This window comes from Haemaphysalis longicornis, unplaced genomic scaffold, assembly GCF_048455015.1.
Source record: "Haemaphysalis longicornis isolate Haplotype H1 unplaced genomic scaffold, Haemaphysalis longicornis Haplotype H1 scaffold_8, whole genome shotgun sequence".
Taxonomy (NCBI): domain Eukaryota; kingdom Metazoa; phylum Arthropoda; class Arachnida; order Ixodida; family Ixodidae; genus Haemaphysalis; species Haemaphysalis longicornis.
The window spans coordinates 45,727,655-45,752,483 of NW_027526445.1; the positions used below are offsets into that span (position 1 = coordinate 45,727,655).

Genomic DNA, 24,829 nt, shown 5'->3' on the forward strand with positions numbered 1-24,829 from the left:
AATCGTCTGCGTCTGTCTGCATTTCATATGACGATGTCTGTCCTCGGCAGGTATCAGCGTCAACGCCAGAAGTCGTGCGGTCAGCGAGAATCGCAAAACGGACGGCACCTTTGGGCTTTTCAGTCTGCCTCGAGCGTCTCGATGTTTTGGGATGTGCTTTTTTTGCACTGGGAGGCGCCATTTTGTTCACAGAAAACCAATCACTCCTCTTCTCTCTCGCAGCAATCGGCAGCAACGAGGCAAATTCAACCAAGCTATTTCTATTGGAAGGCTGTTACCAAAAACCACTGTAATTCTAGCGGCGCGTTCCTTTTATATAAATAAATTGGCCTGCGCCGGGGAGATCGCAGCGGTGTGATGCCTTTTTATGAATTAAACGCGGGAGCTCTGGCTTAATTTCTTGTAGGATTAGCACGACGAGGCTGATGTACAAGATTGGTTTGTGATGAACAAACATTACCACTGCCAGAATTTCTGAAAAGGACAAAAACTGCTTGCACATAAAGGTTATTCGTTTACACCCAGGCACAGGATGCCAAATTCTTGCAACTCGACGCATTGCTGGAATTAGCCGAGTGGTTAATGCACGAGGCTTTTATTTTCAAGATTTGTAGTTCAATCCCGTGGAGGCCTAGCTTTTTTTTTTTTCTTTTTTTTTTTTTAATGAGCATCTCTCTAGTTCTTTCTTTGTTTTTTACCAGTATATGCGACTGTTTCTCACCTTTCTGTGAATCCACTAGTGGAGTTCATGTCAGGCCTCAGTAGTAAGGTGGGACCGCACACACTTCATGCTTAGTTTCAAATTCTAGGAAGCACTCGAGGCATAACTTCAAGGTAGGTCTTGTTATGAACAGTTGCCCTGTTAACCAAAAATAGCTTGAAGAGTATGGTAGAGTTCAGAAGTGTAAGCCTAGCAATGCACATCAATACAACGACGGGCAGGCGGCTTAGGCGGTCTCTGCTTGCTACTTGTCAACGCTGTATGGGCGTGGTTGTCGCCGTGCCTCCGAACGATACCATCAAGACAGTTCCCCAGTTTTCGAGAGAGAGAGAGAGAGAGAGAGAGAGAGAGAGAGAGAGAGAGAGAGAGAGAGAGAGAGAGAGAGAGAGAGAGAGAGAGAGAGAGAGAGAGAGAGAGAGAGAGAGAGAGAGAGAGAGAGAGAGAGAGAGAGAGAGAGAGAGAGAGAGAGAGAGAGAGAGAGAGAGAGAGAGAGAGAGAGAGAGAGAGAGAGAGAGAGAGAGAGAGAGAGAGAGAGGAGAGAGAGAGAGAGAGAGAGAGAGAGAGAGAGAGAGAGAGAGAGAGAGAGAGAGAGAGAGAGAGAGAGAGCAGCCTTCAATTTGCCAGTATTTTTAAATTCATAAATGGAATAACTCTTCCATTTCTGTTCGAAGCTTGATAATTATTTTTGCGTCTATCGCTGCGCGACACGAAGAACGGACAAAAAGCCCGAAAAGCTTTCCCATGCCCTTGCAAATACAGTGAAACCTTGTTACAGGAGACACCCAAAGGAGCCAAAAAATGTGTCTCTTGTAACAAAGGTCTCTTGTGTGCAGTGTTGCTAACATGGCGAACATAGGAAAACCAACCAAACCGCTTTCCTTCTAATTTCTCTTATAACCAAGTGTCTCTTGTAACAGCGTCTCTTGTAACAAGGTCTTACTCTAGTAAGTGTGTAGCACAGTCTGTGTTAAGACAAAATACATTTCTGTTCTTACAGAGAGGTAACGTGCAGGTGCGTGGAGTGTAAAAGGCAGTGGAGTAAACTCCGCAAGCGAGATAGCTGCCCTGTGGAATAATCGTAGCAAGAAAGGGAGTAATACTGGGCAGCTTTGGGGGCGGGACGGCAGGCATCAAGGCATTAGGGCTGTTGAACCTATATGACAGAGTTGCACTGGTCATTCTCGTTGATCTCTCCTCACATAGCCATCTGACAGCTGAAAGGATGAGGGGTTCATTAAAAAAAAAAGAATTAATAGCAGTGGAAGAATTAGCTGGCCGTGCTAACCTAGGTGCACTGAATGTCCTTGCACTTTTGCTTGCATTTAGTTAGGGCTTGGGTAGCGCAATAGCCACCCCTCTTGCACTTCTTTCATCATCTTCTTTTCTTCCTCTCGCAAGCTGCACCAACCAGAGGACTTTTGTGCACTCGTATTGCCTTTCACGGAACCAGTTCGCTGCTTCGGTACAACGAATTAACAACACAAAAAGACGATGACACAGAACAAGACAGCAGAGCAAGCACTCGTCCGGTTGCCTTGCCCTGTGTCGTCCTTTTTTGGGCTAATTGCTCTTTGTGTGAAATAACGAACCGACTAGCCCCTCAACAGGCTTTTGTTTGCGGGAGAGCCCAGGAAATTTTAGAGTGCATTCAGTTTATTCGGGAGTAAGGTTCTGGCTGACAGGTTCCTGAACACAAAGGCGAGTGCACAGGCATGCTGTTGTGTCAGATTTTGTCTTTTCGAGCGAGAGTACGTAGGCGTGCAATGTATCCGCTTTGCGCTCTCTTCAGGGCCAGAAGCACTTGTACTTGCACTTGATTGATTGATTGATTGATTGATTGTAGGGTTTAATGCGCCGACGCAACGCAGGCGATAAGGCGCGTCGTAGTGGAGGGCTCCGGATTAATTTTGACCACCAGGGGATCTTTAACGTGCGCTGAAATCTCGTACACACGGGCGTTTTTGCTTTTTGCCTCCATCGGAAAAGCGACCGCCGCGGCCGGGAATCGAACCCGCGACCTCGTGCTTAGCAGCGCAACACCTTAGCCGCTGAGCCGCCACGGCTGATGAAGCACTTGTACTTCCAATTTTTTAGTGATGAGAAGAGCACTATAAATCAGAAGTTTTACAAAGGGTTTAGCTGGCACATGTGTATGGCACAGAAAGATTTCTCGATGACGTGCATAATGACTGAATTGCACACTATTTTGTTTCCTCTTTTGTGTGTATGTACTGGTTTGGCTTCATCATTTTATGCACAGAATCAACATGCTGCTGCTGTTTCATTCCAGAAAACCCGGAAGAGAGCGGAGACTTGGATCTGGAAGGACTGGACGACGAGGAGCTTGACGCGGTCAGTGTGGCGCTAGCGTAGAGGGTGGCAGCTTTGTTCCGTTGCACTCATTTCCTTCTGAAAAGGTCTTTTTAACGTTCGTTGTGACATTCTGGTTCCATGCTGACTTTGTGCTGTGACAACAATTGCTCTTGCTGATCTCGGTAATTGAGGCCACCTTTGACCATTATATCAAACATGGAATGTCAGATATGCCGACGCACTCCCTCCTCCAGCTTCTGAGCAGCTGATTAGCTGCTGTTATCTGCAGGTTTGGTGCTCGCGTGACTTTTGGGCAGCACAAAATCTGCGCGTACCAAGTCGTATGTGCACGATCTGCTCACTGTTCGGAGGTTCTGATACTCGTGGAAGATAAGTGCGTGCAGGTAATTGCCTAAGGCAGAGTTTTAAATTAAAGGGACCCTGCACCTGAAGAATGAATGTCTCGCGCTAGCAAGCAGATTTCCCACTTCCCATTCATTACCGTCCATGATTGAATGATTGATAGCTCCTGTTATCTTAGACTGTGACCAGCAGGAATGCACAACTTGCCTACCAGTGTGAGATTTATTGTTGTGTGCTGTGCTGTGAGGCCTAGCGTGGGCCACCACGATGGGACATTTTTCAGATATTTAATACGGGCACCAAAACAAAAGCAGCCTAAGTTAACATGGTAGTTCTTACAATTAAAGGCGGTTAGTGAAAGTCAACTTGATTTGTGTCAAGACCTGTGGCGAGGATTAGAGAAAGTAGCAAACCTTTGCTAATAATAATAATAACGAAAAAGAAACTTTGAATTGAACCATCTGTGCAGTCCTTACTCGATTACGAGTTCAAAACTCAGATTTTGGCATGTTACTAATAATAGTTGCAATCAACAATACACCCACATGTGGTTCAGCTGTAGAACATCTCGACCTACCTGAATGAAGCAGGGCAGTTGAAATGTAAATTAAGATGGAAAGTAGTGCAAGTTGACCTTTTAATTTCGAAAGGCCACGAGACGTGCTGCTTTTGTTTTGAATCCACAATGGCCGTCCATACCTTCTGCTTGGTTGAAGGCATCGGTTCCCGCAAGCTCTTTACTTTGTGGCCGGTTTATTATTTTTTTCTTGCAGCACTGTATATACCTCTGTTGCTTCTGCCTGTTTCTGCATTGCGTTTACCAGCTGCTGACTTGTCCCTTTGTTCTCGCAGTACATCATGACGGATGCTGAAGTCCGGCTGAAGACGCAGTTCTGGACCACAACACATGCGGAGTACCTCAAGGAGATGGAGGGTGCGTTCTGCCTCCGTTCCGCCATTCTGGCTGTTATAGGAGGAGACTTCACATCGCCCTGTTATAGTAAACCATTTGGGGCGAAGCTACTTCCCGGTTAACTACAGCGGGGGTTTACCATTACAGGGGTCGCCCCTAACATTTATTTCAGCCACCAAAAGTAGTTAGAAACTGACTGGAATGTGTGTTATTCTACAGATGAATGGAACAAACTCAGAGGCATCAATTTCATGACTTTAAAAAAGTTGGGTAAACAATGTGTGAATTGTTTCTTCTAAGGCAGAGGCATGAACCATGTGGCATTGACAGAGTTAGGTATAAAACTACACCTTTCGAACCTGGAAAATTTGAGCCTTGTCACTGGGACACACTGCCTTGGCGCTTTTGTGAGTGTCCATAGCATTTAGCGCTTTTCTAGAGGATGTGAATTACACAAGTCCATGTTATGTGACGAAAAGTCCAGGCAGGCTTTTAAAGGAAAGCTTTCTACCCCTACCAGCCAATGGTTCTTTCGTGGCGTGTGGGACTAGAAACAAACTCCCAAAGCAGTTGCGGAGGGAAGGGCGGTTTTCACTCAGGAGCACAGTGTAGATGGCACGGCGAATTTATACCCAGCGCTCCCCGCGCGCTCACGCCGGCGGGCGCATCGGCGTGACCCGGCTTATCCGCTTTAGCGACGGTTATTTTGGGCCTGTTTAGGCACAGCTTTGCGTCCATTCCATTGCGCTCTTTCTTCGCATGGCTTGATTAAATTGTTCGACAGCGCCTCCAGGGTAACCCGGAGCCGACGGAATTAAGTGATAGTGCGGCAAGGATACGTTAAGGAATGCTTTGCAAGGCAGGAAAACAAAATGTAGAGACCACATACGAAAATCTGGCCTCTAGAGAAACGCTACCTTTTGTGCACTGCTTGCCACGGATGGGACTCCGTTTTCTAAATTGGTGAATACCAATTCGGTTGTGTTTTAACAAATATTATGGAAGGTGAAAGGAGCAACTGGTTCGGATCAATAGTGATTATAAGCGTTCCCTCAGCTTTCTCGCAATTCTCAAACTTTTAAACTGACTACTTTAAATCGGCATACTAAATGGGAATCACTAAGCTGACATGCCGAATTGTTTCGGTGTCTACACTTGTGTCACACGGTGATGTAGCCCCGAGCTAGCACGTCAGGATGGCTAGGTTCCGCTGTCTCACCCTTCGAAAGATGCTCCTCTCCATTTTCTTTCTCCCGACTCACGGCCGGGCCCAGAGCGGCGTTGTCCTAGAGTGGCGTCGTCCGCCGCTCTAGCTGGGCCGTGGCCGACGCTTCTGCATTCGGGACGCCGCCCCTGTGAATTCTAGGTAATGGCAGGCAGACTCTCTGGTTTCACTCTTTGTAGAGCCACGTGTGTGAATTCAAGTGACGTCGCATGGGCAGTTGTTGTGGGTGTCGTTTACAGCTTTGCTTTACAACCACCTTCACAGCGTGGATTGGAGCCAATTTTTTTCTGCTTCTTCTATTCCTTGAAGAAGTGCTGCCTCTCAGATCTTTTGCGCGAGCATACCCCCAACCTCTAAACTTTATTTACACTACTTGCGATTCAACGTGCTGTCTTAACTAGCTAGAAATTGTTGTTGAAGCAAAAATTCGCCAAAACTCTGCTGTCCCCTGTAGAACTTCACTCACAGAACATTTTTGAGGGAACTGCATAATAAGCTCATACGTTTTGAAAAGCTGCATTATTGGACCTTATATTGAAGCAGAGAAAAAAAAAAGGTTACATTGAGACCTGGTTTTACGACATAATTGCTGAGCAAATGCAATAACTGGGAGCAAATGCAATGCTTAGCATCATCACTAGCAGCGCCAGCAAGGTTACTGGCGTTCACTGTGATGAGTTTGCCTAGTCTTGCTGTGTACTAAATTTTGGCATTTCACTCCAAGAGACACCGGAATATAATCGGAGCTGGCTTTGCCATTTATTATGTTGGGGGTTTCATGACATTGGAGTTGCTATATAGTATAGTTCTGGTGTGTATGACACGCTGCCCTACGAGCATCTTTGCCTCCCAGTTTTGTGGATGGAATTTCGTAACAGCTTATCGGGGTTTCGTCAGTAGTGGCAGCTTTGTTGAGCAGAGAACAGTGTGAAAAGCCGAAAGCTTTGCGCCGTGCAGCTTGCCTAGACGTGCTCATTGTGGCCATATTTGCAGCTCCCGTTCTGTTCCACTTCTGCGTGGTGCATCGTTTCCTGTCGCTCATGTGCAACTTGGGAGTTGGATGGTCATTTTTGCAATGAATTTTGATATTTGTATCGTATCTCCATCTCCCTTTTACAGAAAAGGAGGCTCGAAAAGCGCAGGAGGCTGAGGAGAATGCCAACAAGCCGGAAACCAAAAAGGTGAGATGTAAGATCGTCGTTATCATTGCAGGTCTCTCCCCTCCCTGGTTGCCTGAATTCCCTGCCTGTCTCCCCTTCTTGTCTCCCCCAGCGCAAGCGTCGCAAGAAGACGGCCATCCAGGCCAACACGGCCGGGGAGGCCATCGAGAAGATGCTGCAGGAGAAGCGCATCTCCAACAAGATCAACTACGACGTGCTCAAGAGCCTGAACAGCGTCGAGTTGGGACTGGCCCCTGAGGCACCCCCACTGCCCCCGGGTGAAGGGGAAGCAGCAGCCCAGGTGGGAGTGCCACTGAGGCCTACTGCGGTGTGTCGATCGGCAAAACACTTGTAAACTGCTCAGCAGGGGAGAAACGGGACTAGGGCCGATCCTGTGTGCGCTCTCCTTCTAAAGCGCAAAGCTTTATGTGGCTTAGTGAAAGGAAGATCTAGTGGTCCCGTGTACGCAGAAAACTCCTCCAGCACAACCCCGTGTGGTTGCGCGAAAAACCAGGCTGGGGGAATTAAAAGTAAGGGGAGAGAGATTAGATAGGTTTATCTCTCTTGTAGTAGAGCACGCACAAAATGAGCTACTGTATGAAGCGCAGTTCAAGCGACAATGGCAGGTGGTGAGGGTGGAGCAGTGGCAGCGTGGAAATGGTAGACATCAGCCAGACTTCACAGCTTCTTAGGTTCACCACAGAGCGCATGGGAGCGTTTCTTTTACTTATTCTTGTTCTTTTTTTTTTTAAAGTCTTGTCTTAGCCTTGCTGTTTAGTTACTTCATTGATCTGGTTACCAATTCACCTACCTTGATGTCGCACTGATAGGTGTGTCGATGTGTGTGGGCTAACGTACGGGATAGCAGAGGACCCCGGCTAGCTCCGCTAGAGAAAGTGCTACGCGCCGTACACTAGCCCCTGCGGAATCTGAAGACTCACGCACGGGTTTGAGTACCCACATGCGGTAGGCAGAGTCCGGCTATCCAAAGTGAGGCTTTATTGCCTGGCAGATACAGGGCATATACCAGACGAAACGACTATCGCTTGCGGAGAGATAGTGGCTCTGTTTGCTCGCTCGAGCCGCGGGACTCGGACCTCGATATCCGCCATCACGGCTGCGGGAGCAGGGGAGGCATCCCTTGCGACCGATCAGGGCAGAATGTCTCAGCAGAGTCCCATGGAGCCAACTGGGTTCACTGTCATAGAGGCATTCGGAGTAGGCACTACCGAGCCAACCGATTATGACCAAATCGCCCAGTCGACTCCCGGCGAAATGAGCGCGCGCCCCGCAGGTCAGCTCGGGGGGGAGAGGAGGTCTTCCCCTGGTCTGGGAGAGGGGGGCGCGAAGGAAGGCGACAAGCTGGTCCTCCTTCCCCTGCGCACGTGTCGTGGCTAGCCGGTTCGGCCACAAAGAGGTCATGTGGAGGTCACGACTCACGTGACGTGCTGGCTGCCAAAAATGGCGGCTCCCAGCTCACGAAAACATGTGCAAGCGAGGCGTAGGGATATAAGAGTCCCCACGATCATCGGGTGTAGAGTTTACAGGGGTAAAAGCAGATTAGTTACTTTCTCCATGCACTACCAAAACCGGTGACGAGACACACTAATCAGGCCTTTGTCTTCCTGTTTCGCCCAGCTAGCAATCTATCTTGCACCCTGCGGCTGCGCACTGTACCGTGCCAGCTGCCGTTGGCCGTGGCTCGACGGAACAAAGGAAGCAACAAGTGTTTTCGCTCATTTACATTTATTGCTCAATAATAAACATACAAAGAGCATGTAGGCTAGCTGGTTGACGGCGAGGATCTAGTTCCTCGCCCGGGCAATTTAAGGGAATCGAGAGGTTCGACTCGCCGCGACAACAGTCATCTCTGGGGCGCCTCAGCATGCTCGCATTTGCCTCGCTCAGACGCCGATGGCAGCCACTGTTGCATTCCTCTTGCCCTATCCTTGAAGGAAGGAGGTCACCAGGCGCGTCCTGTTGCCTCGCTTCTCGAGCTCTAACTTTCCGCAGCTTGCATGCATCCCGGGCGCTCTCGCTGGCCACAAGACGAGGAGAGGGGGCAGATCCCCCTTGCTGACGTCTCGCCAAGCAAGTTCCTGCGAGGAGCAAGCAACGCGGCGAAGCCGAATGCGAGGGAACGCGCTAAGGTCGCAATTTCATGTGTGAACAACAGCAACAAAAAAAAAGTCCTGCCAAATTGGCATGTATCCTGAGAGTAGCTAGCACAGGCACAAGGAAGGGGGCTTTACAAAGACTTGGTGAAATAATGGCTGTTCAAACAGTTTTGCGTGAAAATGTGGCGTAAGAAGCGTTGGTAAAATGCAAACTCGGTGCGAGATTCTCCCCTCATCCCCGCTTTTTGCTTGCAGGGAAAAGGTAGCGTAGTTGTCGGGGAAAGTACCCCACATGTCCTGGGGATGAAATTTAGTTTCTGACTGCGAACCAAGTAGAGAAAAGCTAGCCGCAAATTCAATCGAATATATTTTCAAATACAAATACCTTTGCCGCTTTGATGTGCACGAAACTTCTAAACAGAAAAAAAAAGGAAGTACAGCAGAACCCTGTTCATACGTTTTTCACCGGACCGGGAAAGCAAAACGTAACAACCAGGAAAACGCAACAGTTAGGAAACAATAGACTTTATGTGACCTGCGCCCGTTCAAGACAAGAACAACGTAGCAGCCAGGAAAATGCAGCACTGAGGAACGTAACAGGAAGGTTCTACTGTAATTTGAGTGTGACTAGGGTTTTTCATGCCTCCCTGTGCATGTTTCGGTAGTGCTGCATTTATTGAAACATTGTGGCAAAGTAGGCTTTGCTTGGCACGCATTTTCATGAAGGAATGGGAGTGCCGCACATGTTTCAAATGCAGGGAGTGTGTTTTGAGCAGTTGCATTTCCCCCGTGCTCTGAAAAGAGGCACTTATTGTTTTTGCCAGGTACGGCTTAGCATGACCAGGTATACCTCTCTGCAAGGATAGCCAAGCCGCAGTAGCCTTTGGCTGCGCAGTAATGGCCACTCACACAAATAACTGTCTCTGGTCCTTTAAAGGGGCACTGACACAAAAATTTTGCATCTTGTTTTTTTTTTTGTTGCGATAAGTAGCCAGTGACCTACTTATCACCTGTAGAAACCTCATTTGCTTCAGCGTGCGACGGTTGTTTAATTAGAGGCATTTTCAATGCGGCCAGTCGCAGTTTCGGTTTCAGTGGGTGCCGCGAACCGATGGATTACATATGTGTGAACAAAAGCTGACCACGTGACCGTTGGAGGTATATCACAGAGCAGAGCTGCCGTAGCACTGTCGAATCCGCATCGCCGACAGTTTCTGCGAATGACCCCACGTACTGATCTCGTGAGCCGCTTAATTAAAAAGCGACCGTGGACGTGACGCAAGTGCTGCGAGTGCAAATGCTACCGCGGCTAAAGAACGACGCGCGGCGCTCGAGACACGCGTGCTGGTAGCAGCCGGTCGGTCTGCCTACAGGTCCGCCTACAGATGTGTTCGGCTTAGCACTACGGCGGATATTCGATTGCCGCTCTCGTAAGCGGTGCAGATGACAATTTGTAACGCAACCCGACATCGCATCATTAACTCCTTTCTCATATAAGCTGCCACGGTTGGGACTTCGGTACAGTTTCGTGCAGCGGTAACAAGCTATCACTCGAGCTACCTGCGCCGGCCTGGGCCACTTCGCGGCCGTGGCCGCCGCCTGCACAGCGACCGTGTGGCTCGCTCAGTGAGCTTTTCGTGTCTCTGGCGCATTTTCGCGTCCAATGTAAATAAAAAGTAATAGAAACAGAGTGCCTGGAATCGCTGTAGAGCTTTGGTCGCGGCCAGCTGCCCGATGAGCTGACGAAATCACGGCGCCTCCGCCGCCAATGATTGGGTCGTTCGTTCTCGAGCAGAAGCTCCGCCCTCCGGCCCTCCGATTGGAGCGGCGTGCCGGGCAAGCCGGCGAAAAACGCCGGCCGTGCGGAAGCGGCAAACACGAACTCGTGACGTGTTTGGATGTTGTTTATTTACAAAATATCCTCGGGATGTCGATTGCGCGTGGTCCTCTGCTGGCTGCTCGGTTGCGTTTCGCACACTTTAAAATTTATTTTAAATATGTTCTAGGCTCGCCTTCAAAATTTTGTGTCAGTACCCCTTTAAACTTCACGTGTAGGCAGAGGTTGGCGGAATCACTCATGAGTCCACTCACTCAGACTGAGTGAGCGAGAGGCTAGTGTAGCATGGTGAGTTTGAGCTTGAGTGAGTTTGAGCCCGACCGAGTTTGAGTACGCCTGAGACCGAGTGAGTTTTGAGTCCATTTTGAGTTTTGAGTACATTTTGAGTACTGAATACATTTTGAGTTTTGAGTTCATTTTGAGTTTGAGTACATTTTGAGTACTGAGTACATTTTGAGTTTGAGTAAATTTTGAGTATTGAGTAAGTTTTGAGTAAATTTTGAGTTTTGAGTACATTTTGAGTTTTGAGTACATTTTGAGTACTGAGTACATTTTGAGTTTGGGTACATTTTGAGTACTGAGTACATTTTAAGTTTTGAGTACATTTTGAGTACTGAGTACATTTTGAGTTTTGAGTACATTTTGAGTTGAGTACACTTTGAGTATTAAGTACATTTTGAGTTTGAGTACATTTTGAGTTTTGCGCTCACTGTGAGTTTGAGTTTGAGTGAGCGCAGATGTTCAGCATTGAGTCTGAGTTTCAGTGAGTGGTGATTCGGAAAAAAATTTGTGAGTGAGTTTGAGTGAGCCGTGCCAACTTTGCCGAGGTATGCGTGTAGGTAGCATTCAATGTCCCATAATGTACGCTGTGCCTATTGTATGCCTGCTTACTACGAGATTTACACACGTTAGGATTTTTTTTTTTTGCCCACCTGCTGCATTGGGTGTTAGAGCCAACTAAAAAAAAAGCAGCTAGCTTTCAGTGAAGTCTGAGAAATGCATGTGCCCTGAAACAAAGCAAACGTTTATTCCTTAACTGTTTGTACCGTTTTAATATGTGGAAAAAATCTGACGCTCCATATGGCACAGTAAAACCTCGTTGCAAGGGACACTCGAGAGACCCGCAAAACGTGTCTCTTGCAACGAAGGTCTCTTTTATGCAATGTTGCTAACATGGTGAACATAGCAAAGTCAACCAGACTGTCTTCATTCAAATGTCTCTTATAACCAAGTGTCTCTTGCAACGAGGTTTTACTGTAATAATGAACTGAACAGCGAATAATATTCATAAAGGATTTGAGGATTTCGATGGTATCAAGCACTTGTTTTGATTATGTTGAACCATTTGTCATGCTTGTTTGTTTTGCCACAGTTAAATCCGATGCGATGTGTGGGTACACTTAAACGGCTATTACAGAATACAGGGAGGTGCGACTGATAACAGTGGTGCGCCTTGTAGAGCGAAAAATACACTAAGCTGTACAGTACAATTATTTCGGCCATATGCTCCTGGCGATTGCGTTTTCCTGGTGGCGAAAGCTTGATCCTGCAGCTGTAACTTTTGTCATTTAGTAGAGTTCTAGTACTGTTCTGCTTTTCAGACATTTTTCTTCTTACTCCTTTTCTTCTGTTCTTACTTATTCCTTTCTTCTTACTTTTTTTCTTGTCCCTAGCAGGTAAGCTGACCTAATTATGAGTTGCCTTTGTCTGGCAGAACTAAGCTGGCGCCTTGTTTTGCTTTCCCCTCGTCCTTTAATTTTCGCTGATTCCAAAATTCTTTGTTTTCTTGAAGTTCAGAGGTGCGCTGCCTTACACAAAAATATAGAACAGGGTGAGTTACACGAACGCAAACTATCAACTGTTTATTATCATGGGAAGGGGGACGGTTACTGAAAAACACACACGAAAAAATGACAATAAAACGCAACAGGTGACATGATATCTATTCCTCACTTAGGAAACCCATTTCATGCACCGAAAGCCGGATTGAAGGGGGGCACTAACGCAATCTCCCTCCACTTCAATCCGGCTTTCCATCCAGCTTTCGACGCGTGAAATGGGTTTCCCAAGTGAGGAATAGATATCATGTCACCTGTTGCGTTTTATTGTTATTTTTTCGTGTGTGTTTTTCACGTCCATCATATGTAACTGCCCCCTTTCACATGATAATAAACAGTTGATAGTTTGCGCCTCACCCTGTTCTACGTTTTCGTGTCAGGCAGCGCACCTCTGCACTTAAAGGAGCCATGAAGAGAAAACACAAGTTTGGTTCATTCGAAAGATTGCCTCGTTAGAACCATAACGACACCACTTATAACGCAAACTTCGCTCAAATAAGCTACATAATTAGGAAAAACGGGAATGGTCATGCGACCCACCAGCTCATTTCCCGCAACAGAACCTATGCCGTCACATGGGCTAAGCTCTGCGATTGGCGGAGGCCGGCAAAAGCAAACGCATGTTAGGCAGGGCTTACAGTTTGCATAGCGAGCTAAATGCCCGTGAAACATACTGCACATTCTTTTTATGACAAAGAACGGTGGAGTAAACGGTTGAAGTTCCGAACGAACACGCAAGCGTGTGCGCCAATGCGTACGAAACAACCGCCTGGCCGAGCTCGACATCTCGCCGTCGCGCAGACGAATTTTCGGGTTCGAGGCGCGCTCTGACCTTGGAGGAAAAATGCCGTAAACACCGCGCATTGACGCTCGTATCTTTCTGGTCGAAGCAGAGAGCTCGCGCGAACGGCTTTCCATACACGACACCGGCCAACTGGCATAAGCGATACTGCTACTGAAGTTGAAAATACGGCACATACGTACCAGTCTGTATTCGTCCGTGGCGACGGCGCTGACGAGGCAGCGGTGCCGACGGCAGGGCGTTCGTCTGTTGTGGCTATCGCGGAATGGTCGCTTTCCCGTCCACCGCGTATCCCACAACTCTTGCCGCTCGTGCACTTAGAAGCGTTGAGCGTTCAAGTGGTGTGAGGTTGTTAAATGCAAGCCCGAGCTCCTCGGCGAGAGTTTTGTTCTCCGGATCAGGCGATTCCATGACTAGGGCTGCGGGTGCACTAGGTTTTACTAGCATTTTTAAAATGGCCGCCGTCTCGGTCGACTCCCGCGTGTGGGTGCTATATGGAGTCGACATACTAAGTATCTGTTTCATGGACCGGCCCGTGTGACACCATTGCTCACGTCACCAAATGTGCAATTTTAGCGGGAGATTTAAAATTTTGGCTTAAATTGCCTTATTTCTCAGTGAATAAAGCATCATTTGCTTCCGGGAAAGCGCTTGGGGTACTATGAAACACCTAATCTTTCGAATAAAACAAACTTTTGTTTTCTCTTCATGGCTCCTTTAAGGTGTTAAAACTCCAACTAGCCCACTCCCAAGCCTTGCTGATTCTTTGTTTTCCTTTCTCCGACGGAGCAGGCAGCGGGCAACGATCTGGATGCGTGCGAGGTGCAGTCCATCATCTCGGAGCCCTCCAAGAAGAAGAGGAAGGGGGCGGCACCAGTCCCGGAGCAGGCGTTCAACTCCCTCATGTCGACTGTCAAGTCCATCGCCATGTACGCACCACTGCGGTGGATTGTTTTGTCACGGACCTAGTTCCAAGCGACAGCTTCCTATACACGTACAACTTGATGCAGTGTCACGGCCATTGTCATTATGACTCGCTCTTGACGTAAAAACCAGATTGGATGCTGAGCGCTGTAACGAAGTTGCTTCTCTCTCTGGTGTAACGGATGTTCTCGACTGTCTTTCTCATACGGGTGTTGTCATACGGATTTGGGTATTCTCACATGAGTATCATACGGGTGTTGTCACACATATTATCACGAGTGCACCCACCAGCCCCCATCGCATTCAGTGTTCCTACCAATTCGTTCGAAAGAAAAATCAACCCTGAGTACTTCATTTTTTTTTTTTTTTTGTTCATTGACCATAAAGACAACCTGCAACTTTGCCTTGCCTCCAAGTTTGGGCAGCTCGTAATGTCCTGCAGTTTCGTACCGCATGAAATGATACTTCCACTACAAAGGAATTTGTGCTTTAAAGGAGTAACCACCCGCTTCCCTGTAATGTATTTGGCCGAGCAGACAAAATATGGGCAGTTTAGTATAGGGACCGTATACGGGTGGATGTGGTCTGACAGGGAGTGCAAATTGGGGTATATACCTGCTAAACCTAGGCATTTCCCCTGTACCACGACCATTGGTGTTGTGCATGCTTTAGATGATTGCGCTTCACTCTAACAAACTTCGCTTGAACGAAGATATAGGTTAAAGTTCTTCTTCGCCTTCGTGGAATGTTACTGTGACATGCTGCGGTGGCTCAGGGGCTAAGGTGTTGAGCCTAAGGGTGTGGGTTCGACCCCAGATTGAGGCAAAAAGGGAAAACATCAAGATTTTGGCTGGCATTTGAAATTCTTAGGTGGTCAAAATCAATCCAGAGATCTCCTCTGCAGTTTGCCGCATAGTCCAGGTAGCTTCGACACGTTAAATAGCACAATCAATTAATCAAATCGAAGTGTTATTATGAGTAGCATCACTTACACAATCTTTTTGTTTGGTTTTTCGAAAACTGTTCAACAACAAGAGTTGTACTGTATTGAAATTGTCATAAAGACAATATGTCACCATTGCCAACAAGTTACAGGCAAGGCATGGAAATGGATTTATGTTAAATGTTAAGCGATGCGCCACAGTACCAAGTTCTACGTTTCAATGATCACCACTACTGCATTCTGTACGACGGCCGTCATCACTGTTGTAAACAAACATTGCATATGTCTACAATGTAACAGCAAGTACCAGTGGCATTGGAGTGGTAGCCGTGTTCTAGCGCAAAATGACAGAAGCTGCTGCACAGAATTAACTTTTCTGTTTAACGATATTGATGTGAAATGAGACCAGAGGGTAACCATTGGAGGAGTATAGGTAATACGTGCCACTTTACACTCACTCCTCTTTGAATGTTGTTTCCTGCAGGAGCCAACAAAAGGCGGCAGTGGTTCTCTCTGATGATGATGAGGTGAGTGTGCTAATTACGGCCCTCCCGCAATAACCAAAGCATGAAAGAGTAGTGACGCTGGTTCACAGCTGGAAGGCAAGTGCACATAGCCATCTCACGCTTTCATTGCCAACCAGGCCTGGGGGCAGGGTTTGCGCACACTTCAAATGTCTATATTGGAGACGTTTCCCCGTTGTCTTTAAGTCTCTAGCCTTTCAAGCAGATATTTTGCGAAGTAACTGGCAAAGAAGTAATTTTGCAAAGTAACTGGCCCACTGGAACGGCCAAAACTCTGTTTCTGTAGTTGAGAGATGTGCAGACTACTGTAAACCTGAAAAAAAGTTCCGCACCCAGCAGTGGTTAGGATTAAGAGCCTCTTGCATGCTAGTAGGAGCGTACATGAAATGGGAGGTCGCTGATTTTTGCATGCACTGTCCCTTGATGCAAATAATTGGAAAAGAGCATTTAGTTTGCTAACCGTTGGCTGCCTCATTCTTTTGATATCACTACAATTATCAACCCGGATACGTTTCGTACTGCTGTGTCAAATATTATCTCCTAGGTGCTTAAGTTGTGTATAACGATACTTTGGTTTCCGCGAATTCCACTTGTTCAATGTATATTTCTGTTTTAGGTGGATCATCTTTGCAATGAATGCCAAAAATTGTATCGCAGTTCTAACTGACCTAATGTATTACCCAGATATCACATGCAAACGTCAGCCACACGTTTGACAACATTGCAGCCTTATTTACCTGTTAGCATTGTTTTTTTTTCAGGGGCGATAACTGCTTCTGTTACGCTGTTTGTAGTGCCGTTTTCTCGTTTGTAGCATTGTGTACTTACCCCCTCACCTCACCGATGCCTTGAGGGTATTCAAAATGAAAAAAAAAATTTAAAGAAAGCCCCACTACAGAAAAATCTTTTTGTGCAGATGACGAAATTAAAACTCATTGCATTACGCCTGCCCATTTCCAGATCTATCTTTGCCGAATGGTTCAATTCCTTTTCACTGCCATGTGCTCTGTCCTTTGGCTTTGTTTACTGCGTGCCCGTTATCGGTGAAGTCGAGAGAGCTGCGCTTGATTCGGCATCATTGGGGGCCAAATAACTTGATGGCACTGCAGAAAATGGGAGACAACTTGTTATGTAAATATTTGAATGCTTAGAAGCGAACTCCTTCTTCTTCTTCTTCACAGGATCTCGAAGGTCCGGCTCTCAAGAAGCCCAAGGTCTCCACCAATGAGGCAGCCATGAAGGAGCTGGAAGAAGAGCTGGAAATCCAGGGTAAGCTAGGTGCATTCAAGCATTCCAGGCCGCTGTCTAGTGCTTTACAGCGGGGGATCTTTCGAAGTCATGCGCAAGCAGCCACACTGACGGACACCACGGACCGCAGGGTGGCCGGATGTTCGCTTCAGCTGTACTCCTGTGCTGGTTTCATAGCTTCTATTGGCCATAATCACAGCAAGATGGTTTACTTGGAAACAGTTAGCCAGCCTGCTTGCGGCATTTGTATCCATAGACGGGCCACATATGGTTACTGGGGTACGCAGCTCAAACTGTTAAAGGAGCCATGAAGAGAAAATACAACTTCGTTTAATTTGAAAGAACTAGGATTCAGTATCTCACTCAGCTCCATTACAGCCCCAAAAGATGTTTTTTTAGCAAAAAAAAAGCAAGAAGTATTTAAAAACTTTCAAATTTTGCGCCACAGTGACGTGTTATGAGCAAGAATGACGTCATATACGGGCCAACAATAAAACATAATTTTCCGTGCGTTAACTGCACGTTAGCATTCAAGTGATGCGGTCAAATGGAACTACAGGCCCCATTGCAGACGTCCAGTCATGTGTTGTCGCGACAGGTCAGTTAGGCGGCCGCCAATCGCACAAACAAGGTTCCGCGAAGTCATAGAAAAGTTGCAGGAAATTGGCTAGGGGGTCGCGACTGCTTCACACGTTTTCTTTATTATCTTCATTATTCGTTCGAAGATTGTGATGATATTGGCATCATTGTTATCGGGACTAAGTATTCTATCTAATAAAACCCAACTTGTATTTTGTCTTCATGGCTCCTTTAAGCCGATACTGATGACAGTGGCTGCATGTGTCGATGTGGTCTTCACCAGGGACCTTCTCCTTGGCATCGCAAAGCAGTAGCGGGCAGTACACTGCGCTGCGTGCAAGGCAGCTGTCCGGGAAGCTGTGGAAAACCAAGGTGAATGGTTACTGGGATCCCGTTTGGCCTTTCTTTAATTCGCGAGTAAATTTCGCAGGTTGTCAGCCTTGATACGATAAGGCTCACAGTGACAGCTGTAGTGGAATATCAACTTTGCAGAACTGCATGCCGCCAGATACCGGTACGGCGGGGTAGTGCACTGCCAGCTGTCGCCCCAGGTGATTATCGCTGAGGCATCATGTGTTATCATCTGAAAACGTTTTTCTGGGGTGTCAGGACGGGATGGAAAGAATAAAACAAGAACCAGAGGCAATGTTTCTCGCATCATAGCTTGTTTGATCACCTAATGTGACATTTTTTTTCAATGCCTATAAATCTTTCCCAAGACCTTGGGTGAAAGGAAAGGCAGTTTAAAGCCTTTTTGGGTAGACTTTCAGTGGCCACAATTGGGTTGTTGATGGTCGTCTCGCGTGAGGAGGAAAATGGGTCGTGACCAATGATTGCCTTTGTATCTGCTGTGCAAATATTCGAATGGCAGCTTTTGATGGTAGCTATTCCCTCTTTCGACTGCTCTAGCCATCCTGGTGTTTTAGTGTGTGGCTTTTGGCAGCAGTCAAGCACCTTGTTGAGTCACCTCGCGGTCTCTTGCTGACGCTGTTGGCAAGGAGCGCTTACGAAGTGAAGGTCGGGTGAATTTTCGATTTGAGCGACTGTACAGAAAAGCTCAGAATAGGGTTGAACGGACAGAAGAATGAATCGAAAATGAATACATGAGTGGCCAGTGTCACTGATTATTGATGTTGTTGTCATTATTTTGTCTCATCTGTTCTTTTGGAATGTCGCGGCTACTGGCAAATTATTGCGCTGCTTGCAGATGCGCAGTGTCAACTGTCTCGAATCGATGTGTGCCGAGATATTGCACTTCATGAGGTCTGCAAGTTTGGTTGCCTACGTTTGGTCCTTCCGAGAGAGTCAGGTCTTTCTCCCAAGTGACTCCTCTTTCTCCCAACTGACTTTGTTGTTACCGTCGTTCTGCTTGCTTTTCTCATTTCTCCGCCGGTCACACTTTACAGCGCATTCAGATAAATGTAAAAATACCATTTTCTTTTCTTTTTTTTTCTTTCGCACATTTTGTTACACGGGGAGGCAGCATTGTGCGCCGCGGTGAGGAGCAGTGCTTTTTTCCTCGAGCACAGATAGAGCGAGTAGGCATTCCACTGCTCTGTTGTGCCTTGCAGAGGATGAGGAGGAGGAGGAGGAGGACTTTGAGGAAGAGGAAGAGGAGAAGGAGGTCCACCTGAGCGCAGCCCAGCTGTTGACTCAGCACCGAGGTGGGTCCTTGAAGAGAGTGCACTGCACTGGCAGTGGCAACACCTCTCTCTGTACAATGCTTTCTCTGGAAGCAATGCTTGCTTTGTGGTGGGAGGGGGCTTTAGCCAAACTGATGCTTTGTCATGTTAGACTAATGTTTTTTTTTTTTTTTTTTTTTTTTTTTTTTCAAGAGATTGCTCAAAATACGATGTGAAGCAAGGGTTGGGAAGGAGGCTTGCATTCAGTGCCAAAATATTGCTGCTCTGGGTGGGTCTTTGAAAACCACAGCTCAGTGTGTCTAGGAAATCGGAGAACCAGGGGAAAGTGAGAAATCTCTGGGAAAGGTTACGCACCAGGGGGGCGGGAAAGTGGGAATTGTGGCTGATATTCTTTAAAACGCAGCTGAGGAGGAGGGGCGAGTTAATAGACGTGTTCCGCAAATGTGCAGCGCTTAAAACGCTTTGCAACTGCTCTCCACGGTGCGGTGTAAACCACAGCACACTTTCAGCATCAAAAGCGTATCACATTTTTGAATATTCAGAAGTAACGGATGCTGGAAAGTGTACCGTTTTTACCCAATTCCAACGCGTACCCGATTTACAGGGCCGAAAGGAGAAGTCTCTCAGTTTGTATGTACCTGAATCCAATGCGCGCACGATTTTAAGGCCTATTTTTCCCCAAAAAAGGTGCGTGCTGGAATTGGGTAAATACGGTAATTATTTTGTCACCGAACGGGCGCGCACCCCTGTGGCTTCATTGCATGGCGAGTCCTCTTGTGTTGGCTTTTTGCGTGGCGCTAAGCAAATGAACCAGGGTTAACGAAAAAACAAATGTTGTGATATTCAAATAACGGCAAAGTAGGTAAATTATCCCCACGAATTTAATTCTGGTCAAACCAGCAGTTTGGAGCTCACAGCATCTTTTTTTCTTTTTTTGCGCTATAAAGTGTACTTGAAAAATTTAGGCTTCTAAAAATGCAGTGCGCTTCTCTTGAGAGTGAGAGCCCGCACTCATTTCCCATCATGGTTGCAGCAAAATTTGACAGCTTCATTAATATAATTAGCCCGATTAATTTCATCAGCCATTAGCCGTGTCTTTAGCCTCAACACCTGAGCGAAAATTAAAGGATGTTGAAGGGGGAAGAAATGAAGGGTGCAAACATTGCATGTAGGAAAGGACAGAGCATCCACTTTTGTTTTAGTAACCTGAATAAGAGAGGTGAAAGTTAACTAGTGAGGTACTGCCAAGAAAAAAAACTGTCCTGAAGCACCGAAAGCAGGTTTGTGCTATAGTACCGTATTTACTCGCATAATAATCGCACTCGCGTAATGATCACACCCCTGAAGTGTGTCGTCAAAATACAACTTTTTTTATTTCCCGCGCAATGATCGCACCCTGAACTTGCCGCAGCCGTATGTCGTATGTGTGCCAAGTTTGATGACGATGGTCATGCTTACCTTGGTTCCCTCCTCTTTCAAAGCGGACATGGCTACGTTATTGCCGCGGACTTGATGATGTTAGCGATATCAGCAAGCATGAGTTCATTATCGGTGCGGAAGAAACTCACTAAATGCACATAATGTACTCACAAGACATAAAAAAACGCGCTCGGCTTGCTGCGTCGGCAGCCGTGTCGTGATGTCCCACACTGTGACAGCAGCAGCAGCCACTTATTGGTTGACCTGTTCTCACCTCGCAACAAACTCGTTCCGGCGCGTTCCGCAATTCCGTAATTCCGGCGCGTTGCGTAATGAAAACACGGCATTTCGCATTACTCGGCGGTCATTCGGTGGCCGGTGGAGTTTTTATTGTGTTTTTATTTGTCATGTTTATTATGTTCATGAGACTAATCGTAAACATTTTGACCTGCACCTGCGTTTTCTGCGGTCAAACTTTTTTCGCGAAAAATTTACCTCGCGTAATGATCGCACCCCTAAATTTGCATCATATTTTTGGTAAAAAAAAGTGCGATCATTACGCGAGTAAATACGGTATATAATTTAGACAATCTCAGCACATTGTGGTCTCTCCGAAATGCCCTTACGTGTTTTGATGACACATTGGTTGCTGTGATGCAACATTCATGCGTTGGTCGTAGAAACCTGTGCAAAGTTATCGAGATGAACACTGAAAACTATGCGAATTGGGATAATCATTTGCTCGACACATTACAATGAGTCCCCTCTCCCTCCCCGGTGGGGTCTGTAAACTTCACGACTCAACTGTGACACCCATACCGTCACAATAAGTACTTTGGCCTTTCACAAAGCTTCTTTGATGTGGCCAAATATTTCATCAGTGATGTCGGCAACTGTCAACTGCTTTGTGCCGAATTACCAGGGTGTCGTCGCACAACTGTGGCTTGGATGGCTTGAGCTTCAGAAGCGTGGCGTGCTTGTTACAAGTGCACAAGTTTGGCTCTGTGTCTAATCGAGCCGTCTGCTTTGTTGCGACATTGTAACGGGGGGTGACTGTGCGCTCGTTTTGTTGTGCTGTTGCAGGAGAGGAACAGGACGACGACTTCCTGTACCACGAGGATATAGACGACTACGCGGATTAACCGTCTCCGGACCGTCTACTGTTATTGTTGTTTTCCTAGGATCTTCACGTTCGCACGGCTCCGGCGGAAGTGCTGGGTTCGAAATTTCACACATCACTGCTCTCCCACTGTGCTTCGAAGGCGTGTGGCTGTTCACAATGGGCTGGGGGAAGCTGCGACTCTTCTTCCAGTCCCCTGTGTGGGGTGAAATCTCGTCATACGCGTGACATCCGTTTTTCTTGGAATGTTCGGGCACGAAACCAAATTTTGCCGCAACTTAAATTCGAGTCTCTCACGCCCTGTGTTGTGCAAAATAATTGTGAACTGGAAGTGCTGTAGGGTGCATCAGCTGGGGATGTCAGAGTGTTTTGCGTAATTATCACGCATCCATTGTGCGCTTTAGGAAGAGATCACGGGGGCAGGCTGTCGGAATTGCCGTAATAAGCACGCTGATTGCTTCATCATTCCATCATCCTGTGAGCAGCCTACGGTTTCCAAGGTGTGCTGTGTAACTTGTTTTTCCTATTGTGCTGTTTCTTTTGTTGTTGTTGTTTTACTACTTTTTTTATTTATGCGAGCAGATATTTATGTTATCAGAGTATTGTTTGTAACTTAGTTACACTTGTACCTTCATGTGCAGCTGTCTGTGCGTCACTACGCTTGCTGGCTGTTGGTTGCTGGCGTGGGTGTTCAAAAAATAAAGAGTTGTACGGGAAGAAAAAGTGACGTGCATGAACTCCTGTTAGGCTTTATCACAGAAAAGAAAAAAAGGAATACACATGAAGTCATGGAAAAAGGTGGGGAAAAAGACAGCAACATGGAATAGAGCCTGTAAAGTACTTTTCAATAAATAAGCAAATAAATAGAAAATACACAGCGTGATCATTAAGGGACAAGAAGAGAGCGGAGTGGGTCAGGGAACAAACGCGTGTTAAGAGCATATTACTAGAAATTCAGAAGAAGAAATGGACGTGGGCAGGGCATGCAATGCGAAGGCAAGATAACCGTTGGTAATTAAGGGTAACAGAGTGGATCCCTAGAGAAGGCAAGCGTGGCAGGGGGGCGTATTTCCAAACGCTTCGCTGCACAGAGCACCCACGTGACATGTCTGTTCTCGCGATGGAAAACGGTAATTAAACGTGGTCATTGGCTGCGCCCAAGCCTAAAGCGACCTAAAACATACCAAATCACCATTATTAACAAAAACAAAGCGTAGATTTGAGATTAAAAAAAATTATATTTAGGAAAATGTACGCAATTAAAAAAAATAACCCACGAGATAGACCTGCTGGGGCTCGAACCCAAGCCGTCAGCGCCAGCACTCAGTGCTCTACGTCAAGGCTACAGAGCCAGAACGGTGGGTTTGTTTTAGCAGGAGCCTAAAAGAATAGCGCGCGCAGTGACATCACACATGTCACGTGCGTGCTCTGTGCAGCGAAGCGTTTGGAAACACGCGGCAGGGGGCAGCAGAATGTCAGATGGGCAGATGAGGTCAAGAAGTTTGCGGGGATAAATTGGTCGCAGTTAGCACAGGTTAATTGGAGAGGCCTTTGCCCTGCAGTGGGCTTAGATAGTCTGGTGATGATGATGATGATGATGACACAGGGTGATGTGCTTTCCGTGTATTTTCTATGCTGTGCCACCATTTTTTTCCAGGCCTTTTTCCACAACATTAAAAACCAACTCGCCCAACTTTTCATCATACACGTGACAGCTTGACTAATGAAACAGGTAGTCATGATTGCTCCGTCTATAACTGGTAAATCCATTTGCACCATACAGCTCTACTTAACGTTAGACACATTTAAAAAATTTTACAGGCAATTCAACCTTTCGCTCATCACATCTTATAAAAACAGCCAGTCAGCACATGAAGCAGTAATTTTATCGTAAGACCAAAGTGATAAACAAAGCGAGCGAATTGCGTCAACGTACGGTTTTTGTGTTTCATTTCAAGTGGGGTCACCAGCCTAGTATCAGATGCATTTAGCGAAGTTTTTATATATATATATATATATATATATATATATATATATATATATATATATATATATATATATATATATATATATATATATATATATATATATATATATATATATATATATATATATATATATATATATATATATATATATATATATATATATATATATTTGTTTGTGTGTGCATTGGAATAGCTTTATGCACCTTAATGCACCTGGAATAGCCTCCCGCATTGAAACCGCTTCATGCACCTTCCAACAATCTTTGTCTGTTGCACGAATGCACCCGTTTTGAGACATTGGTGTAAGCTGCCCAGCTTTTACTAAAATTGAGCCACAAACTCTCGAAAGGCCTGCAACAGCAGCCACTAGTAGTATTAACCAATGTGCACTTACATATGCCACATGTTATATGGTTCAGATGCACTACATCTACACATGCTTCAGGGCTTGAAAACTGCACGTGTTTGACTACGCCGTGTTGTTTATCTGTGAATATGTCGTCCTTCTCGCGAACACGTTGGTGGTTTGGGAGGGTGCAGGCGTTGTCACTCAGTTCTAGGACATAAGAGCACAACTCTTACGTTATAGTGGCCTGTTTGAGAAGTGTGCATGCTTGCAATGATGGGAACGGCTGATGGGATGTGGAGCGCCACAAGAGCGTCGATAATTATGTATCGCAATGTTGCTATGCCTGTACAATTTCGATGTGGAAAATTACATAAATGGAACACTGACTCTCTTGTGGAGTTTTTTTAAAGAAATGAATGGCATTGTGTGAGCTTCTCCTGGCCGCCCTGTTTATGCTGTTTGTACAAACCAGTATTACGGATCGTTTCAATCATGTGCTCAACATCCAGCCAAGCATGTAACAACATCCATGAATGGTTTTGGCAAACTGTTTTTTGTTTGTACAGCTTTTGCATGCTGCGAATTGGGGTTATTCTGAAGCACAGGTTAACGTTCTTGAGAAAATCCAAGAAACTTGGCCTTTTTTTGTTAATTGTATGCTGGAACACAATTGATCCTCTTCTTGCACTTTAACTGGATTACCTTAGGCAAAGTTAGTAGGGTTTATTGAACTAAGGCAGGCAGTAAGGTGATCCTAACGTGCAGATGGTAATGGGCGCTGTTCTCAGTAAGGCACGCAACTA

General features: G+C 46.3%; 1 protein-coding gene across 3 annotated transcripts in view; it reads left to right on the plus strand.

The window, feature by feature from the left end:
• Brf (Brf RNA polymerase III subunit) overlaps positions 1 to 23,598 on the plus strand; it is a 111,943-nt gene extending 88,345 nt beyond the window's left edge. For all 3 annotated transcript variants that reach the window (XM_077680723.1, XM_077680724.1, XM_077680725.1), the window contains exons 10-18: positions 3,012 to 3,073; positions 4,250 to 4,331; positions 6,655 to 6,716; positions 6,808 to 6,996; positions 14,082 to 14,218; positions 15,641 to 15,683; positions 16,862 to 16,949; positions 19,079 to 19,171; positions 21,653 to 23,598. In XM_077680723.1, coding sequence (XP_077536849.1) covers positions 3,012 to 3,073; positions 4,250 to 4,331; positions 6,655 to 6,716; positions 6,808 to 6,996; positions 14,082 to 14,218; positions 15,641 to 15,683; positions 16,862 to 16,949; positions 19,079 to 19,171; positions 21,653 to 21,711 — 815 coding nt within the window. In that variant the 3' untranslated portion in view covers positions 21,712 to 23,598. The remainder of the gene's footprint in view (positions 1 to 3,011; positions 3,074 to 4,249; positions 4,332 to 6,654; positions 6,717 to 6,807; positions 6,997 to 14,081; positions 14,219 to 15,640; positions 15,684 to 16,861; positions 16,950 to 19,078; positions 19,172 to 21,652) is intronic.
• Positions 23,599 to 24,829: the final 1,231 nt, after the last annotated feature.